The sequence below is a fragment of the Plectrocnemia conspersa genome, unplaced genomic scaffold (genome assembly GCF_051122295.1).
Source record: "Plectrocnemia conspersa isolate PC_06_02 unplaced genomic scaffold, ASM5112229v1 ptg000003l, whole genome shotgun sequence".
Classification (NCBI taxonomy): domain Eukaryota; kingdom Metazoa; phylum Arthropoda; class Insecta; order Trichoptera; family Polycentropodidae; genus Plectrocnemia; species Plectrocnemia conspersa.
Window position 1 is genome coordinate 10009158 of NW_028277167.1, and position 18877 is coordinate 10028034.

The following is an 18877-nucleotide window of genomic DNA, read 5'->3' on the forward strand; positions in this document are numbered from 1 at the left end:
TGAGAAGTGAAACGACTCAGATTTTACTGTTTTTTATGGGCCAAAAGTGATTTGAATTTCTTGTATTTTTGCTCGTTAACAGATGTCAGTAATATTATTTATTTATTTTTGCATGATTAATTCTGTAAGCCACTGTAAGCCACACATATATAATTTAATTCCAGAATCCGCAGATAAAATATTTCTTAAAATTAAATATTTTATAAATTTGATAAAAGTAAATAAATCAATTTATTTTTATTATTTATTTATTTTTTCAACCGGTAGATGTCAATGTTATTAAATATTTATTATCAAAAAATATTTTTTTTAATTAAATTGCAAATGGAATTGAAGAATTTTAATAATAAATCAACCAACTTATAATTTATTTATTTAATTTAATTTAAAAAATTTAGTTACAAAAATCTTTTTGAAAGAAATATATATCGTAATTTATGATTTAAATTTAATTATTTAATATTTCCTGAGATTTTATTTAATTTACATCCTCAAGGTTAATAATATAATAAATAAAATTTATATTGTCACTATGTGTAATGAAGCAAAGATCAAACATTTTTTTTATTTGACCAACAGATGTCGCAACATTATTATTGAACAATAATTATATATAATTCAACTGCAACCAACAGTAAATAATTCAAAATGGTTTATCCTTCAAATTATTTATTACTCTTCTAATCTTTAACGCGCATCTATGCGGATATTATGAATCGTTATTTTGCTCTCAAGGCGGTCATATACAAGTATCATACAATTATTTTATGAGGACACGTGTTAGATTAAGGGAAACTATCACATGTTATGGCTAACTTTTGAACCTTACTCTTTTACCGAGTCTACTTCCTGCGCGTGTGGTATATCTAATCTCGTTTTTGTCGCTATGTTAAAACTACACAATGACCACCTTGATTTTATCTTTTTGAAAAACGACGGTTAATCTATAGGATAAAACTAGAATGATTCACTGTAAAAACTGGATGAGTCAAGTTGAGCTAAATACGCGTATCCCCAGTGTGATTCAATCTATTATACCAGAACGGAAAGATGATTCAGTAGAACTCACATTGAATTATGGAAAATAATAAATTTGATTATCGCCCAGAATGAACGCACAGCCTATGGAAAAATATTATTTTGCGTCATCGAGTAAAAATCTTATTAGCACGCAAAAGAACTGCGGTATGTAATGGTTAAAATTGTATATTCGCTTGTGTGTGTTTTGCAAATGCTATGTTTTAGTGTTCATCATGTGTACACTAATTAATGCAACTTTTTTATTGAATTTGCGAACATGCTTTTGCTGAATGATGCAGTTGTTCCTGCCATGAGATTAACGGAAAATATATTTTTGAAGATTATTATAATATTCCGTTATATATAGTGAGCGACACGTGTACACGTGTAGATAAATTTGTAACATTGTCTGGACTCTGGAGCATGTGATTAATTAATTCCGGGAACGACGCAATTATCGCTATTATATTATATAGTTATTACACAATGATTTTGCAATATTTTTTAATAGATAAAATACAATCAAATTTGAAGGTAATAGTAGACAGTGAACGTTTGCTCTTACATAATTTAATATAATAATATTTCAGTTGATAAGTTGTATAATAATTAAAAATATCATCTTTAACTATCTAAATATTACTGACCTTGTATGGCTAGAAAAGAATCGCGTGGTAGTATAGGTAATAACAAGATTTTTACGTAAAAATGTAGTAAATAGAAAGGAAATTCAAAAACTTCCATTCGCGAATTTATTCAATCATAAAAAAAGACTAGTCATAACGAATACTCAAAATTTTTCATATTAAAAACATAATATATTTTTGCTTTAATCATAATAAACAAACTAGTGTCTATATAGTAAATTGAATATTTTTTCAGTGCACTCTCATCAAACGTGATCGTCGCAAATTAACCCAAAAAGGAAACATGTTTGACCACACGTCATGCCAGATGTTTAGGTTTTTTATTTCTTACAGTCAAATTGTAACAATTAAGTATATCTAGAGTGTAAATGTCTTCCAACGGGTACTGCCTGTGTTATTATTGCTGTACTACCACACTTGAATATACTGTGTGTTCAACACAAATTTCAAAAAGTGTTAAAAGTAACAAAAGCCGTTACCAAGCTACAGTAAATCAATTACTCATATCAATATAATATCAATGTTGCCCAATAACGCCCAGATAATACTGCTAATTCATCTTCATTGTGAGTTATTCCCTTTATCTTTCGATTAAAGAGCGAACATAAGCCCCTTGCACTCAAACATAAGTACTGTACTATTTGTATTGCATATTTATTAATCGTTCGTTTTTATTATTGTTTCAGGTGAAGGAACACATTTGGGTAAGTGACGTACATTATATTTTTTTAAATATATGTTTAATAACAAACAGTATAATTACTTTGTCAATAATTTTGTGGCGAATAAGTTCATCCAAAGTGTTATGGTTAGGAGAAACACCGCGATAATGTGATAAAAACATTGTTTTCGTTATAGTTTTACATGTTTTTAACAAATATGGTTAAATACAGGAAATTTATTAATTATTATTCTATCTTGCGGTTTGGAAATTTTAAGCAACATCACAAACAATTTAATACGTATAGCTAATTCGTATATATGTTTTATACATATATTATACAAAATAAATAATTATTATTTATTTATTAGCAATGTATATCTTGCTTTTTAAATATCAACGATATTGTTTCTAAAAACTACAACCAAATTTATCGGTTAATTTTAAACAGTATACATATTCAAATAATGACAGCAATAGACTCATAGTTGTAGTTATAGCGATTTTGATATCAAAAATCCAACTTTTTCTACCATTAAAATCTATAATTTTGGACTAATATTTATAGTTCATTAGATATAAGCTTAAAACGAATTTATTACATATCTACATAAATTAAAACTATCTTTACTTGTAATTAAAATAGTTGTTTTTGTCAAAAAAAAAGTGTTTACACCGATTTTTTAGAACAAAGAAATTAATTAATATATCGAATAAAATATTTGCAACTCCTAAAAAAAAATATTATTAAATTCTAAAACATTGTGTAGTGAAAAAATATTAAAAAATCGTAAGTAGTTTAAAAAATTATACTATTTTGTAGCAATTTTTTAATACTGTTAAAACACGGTAAAGCATGAAAATAATAAATTATTTAACGAGTTCGTGGTCTAATTCATCGTGGTAAACATATTTGATAGCTTATATACATTTTTGTTTGCTTATTGAGTTGAGCAATTGATTTTTTCTGAACTATGCCAAATGTGACAGTTTATTAAAAGCTTCTTTAGAGACAGTTTTTTCTTATATTCTTAATTATTGATTTAATTTCATTTTTTAATCTCATATTTACTGCATTGATCTAATTACTGTATGAAAAAAATCCAGGAAAATTGTATAATAGGATTCGATTAATCCTTTCCATTTCACTCCCAGAATTTTGGATAATTGCCTGGATATATTTTTTGTTGTATCTTTCGCCACCTTGACGACAAACGTAGTAAACCCCATCTGACCCGTATAAATTTATTTTATTTCGAATGGCCCATTTCACGCGTGCTAAACGCATTTCTTCAATACCGATTTTTTGACAGGTATAGGACTAATAAAAACCTCTTTGATAATCCGCATCTAAGGGTTGTCCACATTTATATCCTTATCAAATGTTACATAAATACTCACTGGTAAAATCACTCCATCCTACCTTTATCCTTAACATAATTAATTGCACTCATTTCGACTTTTTAAAAAAATCTTAGAACTGATGATTAGTTACCAACAGAATATAAAATTTATCTTATCGGTATCTAAATTAAGGAATACACAACTATATCGATTTTTTATAAATATTTTCACAACGTATGTTGAAACTCAATAACCACTCAAAAACAATAAAGACATACCTCTCAATAAGTGATAAATCTAACCAATGATTACAAATATATCTTAGGTGATTATTTTTTATATTAAATACTTGCATATAAATAGATCTATGTCGCTTAAAAGTGAAAATATGTAGTATACTGAGATTCCCATCTATTTTATATGTATATGATATATTGGAATACAATATTTTATAAATTATCTATAAATTTATTATATTAGATACAAATACTTATATATAATACAAATAACATATGCGTATAAAATATTAAAAACAATGCAAATCCTATAAAACCATCTAGTGTGGTATTGTGGTTGTTATCATAACATCGATAACACGCATTCACACATATTCACGAAATAATCAGATAAAAAATATTCACGTAGAGACGCAGTATGATTTATTACATAACCATAAATTTTATAACTGAACTTTCGAGTTATCGATAAAAACGTTTCATATTACAGTAATGTGCAATTATAGAGCATCGCGTTTTTTTTAAACATTCATTATACACGTGTAACCTCTAAATCGAAATTCGCTTAACTGTAATTCTTAACTGTGCAATCAAAATATCATCTAAGCTAGACACAACTTTTATTTGTTGTATTTTAATTGAATTTAACAATTTCTGCGGACACGTGTATGAGAAAAAAATATGATTGTAACATTACATTTAAATCACGTGTATAAAATATTAACGGTATATATTTAAATATATAAAATACTTATAATGTATTGATTTTTATATATTATATTTTTATCGGTACATATTTTATTATTACAGTTTTTATATTAAAAATAGACCTTAAATGGATTGAAACAAATAAGCAAGTTTACTTCACGTGTGACTATCAGACATCTGATTAAACGGTTATGAAAAAGTAGAAACATTTCTATCGGTAAAAACCTTGACAACCGAATGGTCATGCGTGCTAAACTTTTTTTAATAATCCAATATTGTATTAAAATGAACGAAAAAGCTTTTAGATATAATCGTTTACGTGTTATTTATGTATGATAAATCTAAATATTTTAAAATCATCTTAACACACATCCCCAAGCTAACTAATATTTATTTTATAATAAACATACAAACTTTTACTATTTACAATATTACATAATCAATATTTAATATCTATATATTGATACATTCTTAATTTTTTGCTGATTATGAAAATGCATACATTACATATGTACGCGAAAAAATCAACTAATGTTAAATGTTGACATTTTTGTCTAACTTTAAAATTGACAATGTTGATTGCGACGACCTTCAAATGATACATTTTTTATTCTTGTATTCAATCACAGTTTCAAGTTTACCTCCGGTTTTACTTTGGAGGCTATCCTTTGTTTCTCAACACTGCGTGTAGGTGTGTGTATAAGTGAATATTACGTACTTTTTAAAATGATAATATTAAAAGTTATGTCACTCTTCCAGCAACACGTTATTCATTCGTTATAAGATTAATTTTTTGCACACATGTGCACGAAACGATTACCGCAAATGGGTCAAGTTATAATACACACATGCGCATTTTATTACCGTTAAAATGACGTATTTAATATAACAGTCATTAATTTAAATTTCACATAAAATATCAGTTTATTATCGTAAAATTTAGTTTATTATAAATAAGTTTTTGCAACAAATAAATAAATAAATGGTAAAGTTATACTATTATTTATTTCATGAGCTTTGTCTTCTAGTCATTGCTATTAGATATCACCTATTTCACGTTGATCAATGTTTTAAAGAGGGACTGATGAAACTTGGGTAAAACTCTTACTTTTCAGATACAAAGTTTATCGTGGAAGAAAACACGTCAATCCAAATTCAAGTAATTCGCACTGCACATTTTTTCAAACTTCCGCTGTCTTATACAGTATTTAAATATAAATTGTAAGCTCACTCATCATTTTTATATAAAAACATTACAGTCCGGTGACGCGTTTTCGCGTGATAGCAAAACTTTCCAGTCAGTCCGTTCACGTATTCTCAAAAATTAACTTAAGTTTCTAAAAATATCGTGTGAATGTAATAAGGTTTCTAAATGTTTTTGAGAGATGGCAATACATACACTTATTATTATTTTATTAGTGTGAAAAAAGCCAAATTTTGCAGTTTGTATGGCATTCGAAGCTGGATCTTTAAGGTCTATCGTGTTGAATAACGTACGAGTTCTGGTGGAAGTAATTAAAATATGGCTGCGTTCTAGCTTATATACATACAATCGAGAAAAGGGGAGGAGATCAACAACCTGATTGATTTAGGGCAAAACTGGGATTTCTATTTTTATATTTTGTATACATTTATAAGCCTAGCTAATTTAACACGCGCTTTATTTTTCAATTGCATAATGTGAAAATAATGGATATTGTAGTTTCACTACTGATAATAGTGTGAGACGGTATTGTGCAGGCCATTTTGTAAATAACTGTTATAGATGAAAGTGCGCACATTCTTTGATTATTTGTGGCGTTCACAGTAGATCCCGTTTTTGCATTAATTGCTATCGACAAGATCATAAATAGCTGGTGCTTTATTGTCCTGAACATTTATTCTAGGAAAGCTTATAAAATACGGTTTCTTTTCAAAAACAAGCGACATAATGACTCTTTTAAGAGATATTATGCAGCAAATTGCAACACAATGATTATAATAAAAAAGCCTTTCTCCTATTATTTACATATTTATCTTAGTCAAATGTGAAACTCTAAAGCTTATATAAATTCCATAAATGGTTGGTAATTTACTATATTATTCTCACGCGTCATAATCAAATTGACGCAATTTTAACGTACATATGTCTTTGTTTATATAAAATAAAATAATATTTTGAAAAATCCATAAGGTTTTATTTATGAATAAATATTACTTTGTGACTATATTATTATATATTATATAATACATAATAAGTAAATTATAAGTTATACACGTATAAAAAGGGGTAATCATTAATTTCATTGTGTTTTATGAATCGACATATGTACGCATTATATATCGCAGATGAGTCGATAGAAGATTAATTTAATTCAAATTAAATCTAAAAATGACAATACTTAGTTTAAGTATATATTTGGTATAGTATATAGTATTTTTTTAAGCTTTACATTTTAACATGATAGGCGTTACCACAATGTATTATAATGGGGTAATAATTAGCATGTATATATCGTGCCACATCACACTAAATGTGAGGTCTGAAAATCGATGACATCCATCTTATTCATTATAAGCTTTCACAATAAAGCTGTGGCCATTTTTTTAATTGTAGAGTATTTTTTAATAATAAAAATTCAGATCTGTTGTATGAATCCACTATTAGTTTAGCACCTTATAGACTACGCTATTCTGAACTTTTATGACGTTATTATGACGTATGGTAATATTAGTCTCGATCATAATACATATTGACGCGTGTGAAAATATTGTTAAATATGTTTATTTTTGTATTTATTGCGTATTTTTAGAATATATGTACATACATGTGTATGTTTATTATATTTTAGACCTTTTTACGCCTGAATCAATAACCGAATGACGTTTCAATAGTCGTCACTCGGATAGAAGACATTATAGATGTCGTCCAAAACAACGCCCACAAAGAACGTCACGACGTCACACTGTCACGCTAAAATAAAACACCAGACTTTTCGCGACTTTGGCCAAATTTACCAAGAAAACTCCAGGTGAATATTTTTTGCAAACTCTAGACTCAAAAAGTATTATTGCATATCATATTTAGCACACGTGAACTTTCACCATTGCGAGTGCAAAACAAGTCGGTGAAAGTTTTCGCTCAAAATGGCGTTTGATTGAATCGTTTGATGTTTTTACTCATTAAGCCTTTTTTTGTTAATATATTATACTAGAGTCTCTCAACCGTCTACTAGTAGCATTATTTTGCTAATTAAATGATGACTCATTTCGATGTCATCGAAGTCAGTCTGGCGGTAAATTCTGGCACAAGACACGCGAACTCTAAATTATTGTTGTCATACACTTATGTGTACAGATCATAGTGGAGTGTTTTATTATAATTTAGGTGTAATAAAAGTTTTTGTTTTATTGTTATTTATTATAATTTAGGTGTACTAATAATTTAGTTATTTAAAGTAAACCAAACAACAGTTTTGGTTAATTATTTTTTTAAATGAAGTCAAGCATTTTATATATGTGAATGTTCAATATAAACATCTGAAATCATTACTAATTGCCTATTTTCTATTTGCTGATTTGGAAAATTTAATTTCACGTCTTATTCACATATGCATTTATCGTATTAAAATCTCGTGATGCTAATAATATATTTCACGCATTTACTTATTTTATAAAAAAAAATATTAATATATATAAATATGTTAGAATCACTAGAGGAAAATTAGATATACGAGAAAATTCTTTTTGCTTCTATACAAGCGTTAATACACTCTATTTGCGTTATTGTTAAGATCGATTCTCCGCGGGATGATGAGTTTTCTAAGCTAATATTTTATGTATTCAGTTCTCGATTTTCCGTTACTTCTATTTTATATTGTCTCGTGGATTTAGGTTAAAATTAAAGGTGACATCCAGTAGTTACATAAAAGCCTCAATTTGTTTAGCTGGTGATAACAATATTTCATCGACGTTACCATATTTTAAAAGGTGTATTTGCATTGCATACATTTCACAATTTGATTAATTGGTTTTGTTCGAGCAATCACACGGTGTTTGCTCGGTAAATAAAATATCACATTGGCTGTTGCTAGGGGACTTTGTGATTTTTTCCAAAACGATTGTTGTTTTTGCGGACACAAAGGGGGCAAATTATTATTTTTCCGCACATTAAAGTCTCATAAATTTTCTCTTGTTATGAGTTTGTGCTGCGAATGACAGAAAAGTGTGCTAGCAAATCAGTTATGGACAATAATATTATATAATTTTATTTTTTATATATGTATATATATATTCACACAATTTATAAAATAGTCGCGTATTGATGACAACATTGCGCATGACGGCTTTCAGTGCATGTTCCAAATGTTTCATAAACAGTTCCTGGCGATTAATTAAACAGTAGTTAACTTCATTTCTAAAATTGTTCTCTCTCCCTAAAGCCGAAAAATCACTAACGTAACCCAACATAGCTGGAGCTCAACCAATAGACACAGAAATGCAATCGTTCTACTTTAAATTAACATTCTTAAAGTATTCATTAACTTTATTGGGGCAAAAGAATAAAACAACAACTCCTCTTCAATTACATGTAAACCGTTGTGGAAAACATACACCATCAGATGCGATTTACTACTGACATCCAAAGTCTCATCAAGCTGAATAGCAAAACTCTAACTCTCATTTATTGAACAAATAACTCGTTCCCTCACATTTTCTGCTAAACTATAAATTATGTTTTTCAAAACTTTTGCAAACAAGGGCACTGAATTTAGTTTCATGGCTTCTTTATGACGACATCTAATCTCTGCCATATAAAATCTGCTGTTTTAACCAATTTCTCACTAATAGTCTATGGTTTGTTATTTCGAGCAAGCAACCAGGCCACTTTAAAGCTAGCCTTTGATGCTGAATGTTGATCGAATGTACCTCTCATGCCTGCACTACACTCTCTGGAAGTTGGCCAAGGTTGACCAAGGACGGAGAATATAGTGTGTTACTTCGGGGTAAATTCAGTTGACTTGAGCAGCTTCGAGCGCTTCCGAACATTGTCGGCAAACGGACCGAAGTCAAAAGAACCGAAGTCGGAGCTGCTCTTTCGAGCGCGAGCGGTGAGATATTTCCCCTTTCGCTCTCTCGCTTGCTAAGTTGTTGTTCAGTTTTTGTCTTTTTTGCCAAATTAACAAAGTATTTCAGCGATTAGGAAGACAAATGTGATAAATTAACTTAGCTGTAAAACCAGCGGCATCATAGAAATAACCAAACACCACCAAGCTATGATCTTGGCTTACAAGTTTTAATTTGTCAGGGTTTGATATATCTTATCATGACAAATGGCTACAATTTAAAAATGTTCAATTGTAGTGATCATAAAAATGTTTAATTTATCTGATTTCAAGATACTTCTATGCTACACAAAATAAATTACAAAAATTTACATATCCCATATTAATTTTAGACTGCATATATGTATATATATACATGTAACTAGATTATTACATACAATATATTTTTATTTTACTAAATATTACACAATTTTGCTTTTTACAACTATAGATTTAGTAGTATATGTTAATTATATATTTACTCAAAACGCTTAAAGAGCATCTTATAAATAAAATGTCATTAGTCTTTCAACGCTGTAACTTCTTCAACGCATTAATTTTGTGCATTACAGCAGCAGATGTTACTTCTTTCACTTCAGATTGAGGCGTACTATTTTGGCAAACTTATTTTTAAAGAAACGAGGTAAAAGCTTAGCCAAACACTTTAAATTGAAATAATTAATTCGATCCATCCAATAAATCATAGTTCAAAATTAGCTTAACGATCCACAATAAACATACACGGCCAGAATCCACGTGGTCCACGTGTTAACGCAACTCGTATGACGTCAGTCAGGTTTATATTTACCAAAACGAAATGGGGAAATGGAACGGGATTGGGCCGAGTTGCATCGGTTTATATTTGTATACCCCCAATAAAGATGGAATCGCCTTCTGGGCTTTCAAAATCTTCAAACAAGACGCAATAATAATTTCGATTGCTTATAAACAGACCACGTGTTTGGAGCAGTAGTGCGTCATCGATCACTCTCTGTGCTTCCGTGAAGATTTCAACTATAAATTGAACATAATTGATGATCTGTACGTGTTTATCGGCGATTGATGATTGTTTTGTTGGCGTTCAAAGATTCAACGATCGATATAGTCGAAAAACTGGAAAATTCTAATATTGCAAAGGAAAAACCTGAGCTTTGATTACTGATAAATTTATATTGTTCGACTGATTCATTTATACACATATATGTATGTGTATACATCATTGAAATTATGATTAAATCATGCTGATCAGTATGAAGATTAATATCTAAGATCTGTCTTTTTGCACTTAAGATATATGTAACTGTAGCATTATATAATAAATAATGTACTTAATATACAATTTATAACTAATAAAAGTATTTATTTAATTCATTAAATGAAGCTTGTACAACTTTGCAATTTTATTATTATATGAACTAAAAATCTATATATCTTTTATATGTAATAGTTTTGGCAACGAAATCAAAACGTCAATGATTTCTTAGAAAATACTATACTCAATATAACGATAAAAATAACCACGAAAATTTTAACTAAGAACATAATTTTACATACAAGGTCTCATCACTATTTATTATTTTTTTTATAGTAATTTTAATAAGTCATAAATATTTTTGAACATTAATTTAATTTTACATTATATACTTTTTTGAGCTATATATAAAAGCTTTTTAGCATGCCTTCGAATTTCCATTTTTCCACAATAATTTGTTCCTATATGAGATTTTTCAGTTTTGTCTCATATTTTAAAAAGGTCTAGAAATATTGAGATTTTTTATAATAAATTTAAAAAAATGTAAGAGCTTAATGGAACACTGTGAAAACTAATCAGAAATAGATACATTGACTTAAATTTAAGACGCAATACTATTAATATAATCAAGATGTATTTAGATTTGTTTATCAACAACAACCAATATATTTCAAGATCTTATCCGGATTTTGATTCTGGTTTTTTTAACGCAAAAACATTGGTGAAGTAAACTTAAACATCCCCATCATCTACATATAATTAACACTGTCCAGATAATAAAAAAAATCTGCCTTCTAATAACAAATTACAAATTAAGCTTAGGACCCATCTGCTTGTTCTAATTATCGAATCAAACACGTTATTGTTAGATTAGTATTCAGAGGCAAACTATTCGATATTATTTTGAGTACGTTCCACTTTTTGATTCGATTCTAAAGGAATAGCTTTATTATTAATATCTGGGTCAAGAGAAATACAACGTAATACCGCTGAAACAGCAAGATGAGTTTCAAAACACACATAAAAAGTAAAGCATCAATTTATCAGTGTGTTTGAAAGATTCTTATTTTATGTATGATACAAAAATATAAATCACAGACAAGGTTTTCTTTTGCTTTGAGCTTTCCCTGATAATATGATTTCCTCTCAATCTTCAACGCAAACATTTCAAGCAAACTTTTGTATGAAATGGGATTATAATAATTGCGATGAGAGCACTATGATAAGAAAACGCGTGTGCAAAACAAAATAAATAATTACTACATGACTTAGTTAGCGAACATATAGTACTTTAAAAAAAATGAAAAAATAACTACACACTGAACTGATATGATATAATGTCCGGTTGGTTATTGAAATATAAATAAAAAAATAATACTAGACTTTGTATTAATTTAATAAATTGTTATCGCTGTGATTCGCTCATTTAATTATATTATTTTAATATATGCGTAAAATATTATATTCAATTAAAAGCATACGATATTAATTTTGAGTAACAACCAGTTAAAGCCTGGGGGTCAAGACCTCGAATCTTAGGTACACGTGAGATTTGTATACGGATCGTGCTGACCTTCAGTTAACCGTATTAGCCACACCATATCCTGAGATCAGCATTTCTCTTTTATGTATATGCGATATGTCGTTTAAAGGGAAAAATATTTAATACAACTAAAAAAGCAAGGAGCTCCAAAGTAGCTCCTAAAATGACTTTGTTTTGAACTAAACTGTCACTTTTTGATCAGGTTAAATAGAAGTAATCAATCACATGAAATATGCATTGCTTATTACATCATACTTTTGACACAGTAGTGAATAGTTTGATCTGATTTTGGTAGTATTTTAATTAATAATACGTAGAAATCTATTAAGTCAGATCATGGGGTTAACAGTAATCAATGACGACGTTGATTCTACTGACCGCAAAATCTCACGAGCCATCGTGTCATGGGAACAGTTGTTTTAAAATTATCACAGCGATAAGAATACTAACAGAAATATCTTCAAAATATAATCAACGTCATTCTACAACTGAAAATTCCGTAGTAATTTTTTATAGTTACATACTGTCGCATAGAGCGACACGTGACGATGTCGTCATTTAATCGTACTGCATCGCAAAAAATAAACCATAAATCTCTCAGTCTTTATCTTGAGGAAAACTCGCGAAAAATAATAAGTCTTACTAAATTTTTATCAGCAAACAAGCCGAAAATTCAGCTAGTGTTGCGCAGTTAACTCAAATCATGCTGATGGACACGAGACTTTATACAACATTGATGATAAGTTTGTTAAAACATACATTAAAAATGCAATAAAAGCTATGTATAGTACTGCACGATTGCTTTTAAAATATTATTATTTTACAGTCCCATGATTTATTCAATTGTAGTGATAGTGACTTACCGCTCGGATTCGGTAAAGTTAAATTAAATTTGGACTAAATTCAAGGCTTCAATGATGTATCGTTAATGTCTGCAAAAAACAGCGAGGGCTTTGTATATTGATCAAACAGAGAAATGTAGAGATTACGTTGTAGTATTTAGTTTAACGGTTGTCGATCTGGTGAAGTGCCAAAAAAAAATCGGGCGATTCGCCGAATACATCTATTTTATTGCATAAATATTGTAATCGTAATTTTTTAGTTATATAATCTTAAAAATTGTTATATATGAAAACCTTGATTTAATGGGAACGGGTTATATTTATAAACAGCTTCACATCTATTACTGAAATTATTCACTACTTTTTTATTAAATTATATTTCATGAATAAACTATATTTAATTATTGATTATAAAATCATTTGAACCACACTATTAGGGTTTTGAGAGTAATGAAAATTAAATTCATAACTATAATATGTTATATCAATAAAAATCATTTCATTCTAATCAATAATTAATTTTTAACCTAATATAGTTAAAAAAAATTAATTATAATTATTATTTAAAATCTAATGGCATAGATATTTACATCTTTCTTTAAATACTCTTACAAATATTAATATGCGTAGTGTTTCGTAAAATGTTTTTTTTTCCGCTGGAGTATCGAGTTGAATTATTGTCGGCTGTGATCTGTCGTGATATGATCTTGTGATGTTGTTGGAAAATCCGCTGATGTGTCTCGCACTGTGATTCTTTGGGTTATGTGTCTCACACTGTGACTCCTTAGGTGACTCCGCTCAGTGGTCAAATGTCACATATTTTATATTGCTGGTTCAAGACAGCTTTGACGAATCGCAGATGAAGATGTTATTGGGCCAATTTCCTCGCTTTTTAAGCACGCCAACAAAATGTGTTTATGCCTTAGATGGCCACTCTCAGTGATCGTTAGCAAGAGGTAAAAATAACAATAGTCCTTTTGCGCATGGTAGAACTCATTAACTATCGCGCATCTTCTCCAAACAAATAGTAGTTTTTTGGGTGCTCGCGAGAGATGTGTTAATAGGTAGTTAGTGAATTAATACCAATTATTAACGCAAATGCTTAGCCCCTAGTTATCTATTCCCGATCTATCATCGATGGTTAAGCCTTACTTTAGACGAGATAGTATTTTTTTATTTGTTCGAAATTGGAACCACTACAAAATTAGCACCATAGACTAGTAGTGAAAGACGAGTGCTTTTCACATTTAAATTAATGGTTTTTATATAATTTCAATTATGATCCATCATTTGATCCAATTTTGATTTTCATAGTTTATTCTAATCACACGGATAAATATCGTGATGAATAATTAAAATAAAATCGTGCAAGGTCGTGCATAGTGACATATATTGATAGCAAGCTGTAATCATAGTTAAAATAATAAAATATAGCACTGATTTACAGACTTTGTTTTCAGCATGATATATAATTAAATACCTAATAGTTATTGATTATGTTTACCCCGTTTTAACACATTAGATTAACGTCTGTCATATTGCGGAAATTTACAATAAGCAGCTAAGATTTTATATTGTGCTTCCATAATTTAATTCCATAAGTCCAGAGCTTGTGAAGTATTTATTTCCTTTTAAACACAATAAGCAATTCATATAAATAATTTATTATTATAAGAAATATTGCATTCATTATTTTATTCATGTACAAGTTGCGCATTTATTTTATAATGTATACTTAAGTAAGGTATTTGCAACGATGCAATGTATATTTATAACTGATATGCATCCAGACTGTTCACAGGTTACATGCAACATGTAACCACAAAAATAGAACTTGAACGTCGAACACGACTCTTGGAAGGTTAAAGCCCTCGCTTATTTCTCTCTATATACATATATTTTATTATATAAAAGGTTTAAAAACAATCATATTTTCCATTTTAAGATTCATCAACATATTTTTATACAAAAATAGCATAACCTTTTCGATAAACTTTTGTTCGTTATTTTTTTTCCGAAGGACAATCGCGTGTGTTTACCCCCAACGTAGATTTATCTCAATTATTGTTAATAGTGGTAATTGCATTAATAAATTGTGCAAATCAAACAAAAACATGTTATGCGTTGGAGTATGACTGTTTGAATAATACTAAATAGGTCAAGAAAACATTGATTTTTTTCGCGATACGTGTTATCGCTCAATTAGTAAATCCAGTAATTAGCACTGGGTATTTAGTATTTATTTATTTATTGTAAAATTATAAAGAACCTGATTTTAATATAGGAATAAATTTATATTTATTCCTATTATTCACATTTTATGTTAAACTACTTTTAAGTGCGAGTATATGAAGGCAAAAATAAATGTACAAATGTTGTATGATTATAATACAATTTATTGCAAACCACATCAGTCAACCTACGCGTTGCACTGAATCATATTAACTGTGTAAATATTTAACCGAGCTTTAAAAAATAATGATATATTTATTTTGAAATCGCGTTATACGTTTTCCTGAAGTTTATTTCGAATTGATTTCAAGAAAATTGTCACTTGTAAATTTGGAAAAGAGTAGACTGTGAGTCTGGGAAGAGCGTCACGGGAAATTAATGTTCGATCATCTCCACGAAATATACATATTCATATAAATGTATTCCGGGAATATGTTTCCACCAGACTGCGTATCACCATTTTGACTAATTTATAACGGTTTATATTCGTATACATACGTAATTGCAATAAATATCATAACTAAATAAATCCATCGAGTCAATAAAGAAAAAAACCTATGTAAACTGCAAAAATATTTTTTCAATAAATCGTGTATAAAGGAATATAATATATTGCAAATAAAATAGGCACTAAATGCCAAATACTTGATATAGTGTTAATAATTTTTTAAATGAAAAATATAGGATTATAAAATATATATTTTCAGATATAGAGTTGAATGGGATTAAGATTTATTGTGAAAAACCTGTTATTAGTTTGCAAAACCTACCATTGTTATATTGTTAGGTGGGTCTTCAGAAAGAAGACACATAATTAAATATGAAAATAACAGAAAAAATAATAAAAGCAATACTAAAATATTAATGAAAAATTAATATATTAAAAAGTGTATTAATATGCCTGATGTAAAGGAGAGATGGGGACATTTATTTTTTTCTTCTAATTTTGTAAAGGATACAAATTTGAAACCGACTGTATTAAATTTAATTAATATGAATATTAAGGAGAGCAGGTGATATCCTTTCTGGAGGTTTGGGTGTATTATATTTTTTTCTGTGTCTGTGGGGAAGTTTAATGGTGCATATATTTTAAGGGAAATTCTAAAGTATAGCTTCAATAATATATTATATTTAGATCAGTCAAAGAGTGTGTGTCAAATTGTATAGATAGAAATTCGAGCAATTTTATTTAGATTAAACATATATTATACATCTATTTTATATTAAATTGGACTTGCAATAAATCTGATATAATTATGCGACGTCTATAAAAAATATCAGATCCCACATTTTCTAACCTACTGAGTATTATTAAGAAATAATATCATATTTATGTTGCATTATTTGTATATATATATATATATATATATATATATATATATATATATGTAAATTAAATAAGTATTAAATTTAATAAAAGTCATAAAATGTTAAAAGTACCCAAAAATGATTTTTAGCTCATTTTTTTTTTGGATATGTCTTTATATATCAAATAATCTGTAAACTGTAATCTGCATATTTTTCAATAAGTTCTTTGTAAATGTATTCCAATTTAATGTATAATGAGTAGTAGTTTTATTCTAGATTTAACAATTTACAAAATATTCTAAAAATTAATAATTCTTTTTCAAACACGAATCTTAGATTTGTATATAGAAGCTAAATTGAAATGAGTTCTAATATGCTTATTATATTTTATTTTATTTATAACATTAATTTTTTAAGCAACGTTTTCTAATTATATTAATAATAACCAATGTTCAATAAAATAACTTTTAGTGCCATTTATTATTTTTAATTACATGTGTATGCATGTTCTGTAATGAACACGTATTTAATTAGTATACGATGTGAGTAATCACATTTGATCCATAAACTCTATGATAAAATTAATTTGCTATGTCATATATATCATATATACATATTATTTTATATGGAAAATCCAAGAAAATGCTTAATAACCATTAAAATTATTCGCAATAAACTTTAATTAAGAAAATATTAGTAACGCTAAATCTTAAAGGTTCTTTGGTCGTTAACTGATAATATTAACTTAATAGTTACGTTATAATCCCACGTAAAATTACGATTTAAAAATACGAAATCTAAAAATTGTGAATGAACTTAAAATAAAAAAACATAGGCGTCATCTGAGTATTGAAGAAAAAATAGCTTATAAATACTTTAAAGTTGACTGAACTACTCTCTATTCTATTATTGTATATACTACGCGTATATTCATTCATAACTCTACTATATCATAATTTAGTAATTACTTGACCCGCGTTGATTAAACAGGTCATATTTATACATTAACATGTAATATTTTTAATTAGTCTAATAAGCGTGTGGCGATAAAGAGTTATCACCAAAGCAACACGATTGGTTTATTTTAAATAAAACTAAAATAATACATTGGAAATTTACCACTGCGATATTATTTATAAATTCTTATCGTTTCTGATTGATATAAATATAATATTTAAACAAGTCATGTCAAAAAGACGACCTTTGAAAAACGCATGAAAAAAACGATCATCCTTCAACGCTTCAGTGTAATTTCTGTATTTTTACATGTTCAATAATGACAACTTGTTTTTCGTTCAAGACGTGATGAACTTATTATATGCATAAACAATATTTAAAGAAGGCTTATTGAGTTGTTTGTGTGAGTTTAATCTTCAATGATAATAACGCAAAGTGGAATAACATTTTAGGTGTCCTTCTCTTATATTATATAAGCGTAGGAATATTTATAATTTAGCTATGATATAATTTTATTAGCCCTTATCAGCTCAAAATAGGCTTTTTATAAATAACTACAGTAGTTCAATGTCAATGATTAACAATAGTTGCCAACCAAATTTAAAATGGCACTATACATGTGCTAACCATATTTTCCTTAATTTAGTGGTTTATTTAATAGGAGCGTGTTGCTATGAGCTAATCGTTTATTTACTAAGTGTTATTTTTTTACTTACATAATTAAGTCCTGCCTAGTGATACGATCGTGAGAACCTGTAAATTTTACACATTGGAAGATACCGATATATACATATATAGTTAACGTAGATTAGTGTCTAGACTCTAGACTAAACGGACACTTCTCAGAAGAATCTTTGACTCTACTGACATTTCTCAATAAAATATAAACAGGCAAATAAAGGCCATGTATAGAGAATTATCATATTGATGCTATTATATTATTATAAGAACTGTATGGTAACAGTTCAATTCCACTTAATTTATAATCAGTGGAATTAGATTAGATTATTAATGTTAATGTTAAAAAACAGAAGTAGATCATT

The 18877-nt window shown here is 28.2% G+C and overlaps 1 protein-coding gene across 6 annotated transcripts in view; it reads left to right on the plus strand.

The window, feature by feature from the left end:
• The window catches only part of LOC148236570 (uncharacterized), a 158866-nt gene that overhangs the window by 73882 nt on the left and 66107 nt on the right, over positions 1-18877 (plus strand). For 3 of the 6 annotated variants that reach the window (XM_088183271.1, XM_088183274.1, XM_088183273.1), the window contains one exon: positions 2354-2371. The exons of the other annotated variants lie outside the window; for them this stretch is intronic. In XM_088183271.1, the coding sequence (XP_088039397.1) occupies positions 2354-2371 (18 nt within the window). The remainder of the gene's footprint in view (positions 1-2353; positions 2372-18877) is intronic. 6 annotated transcript variants of the gene reach the window in all.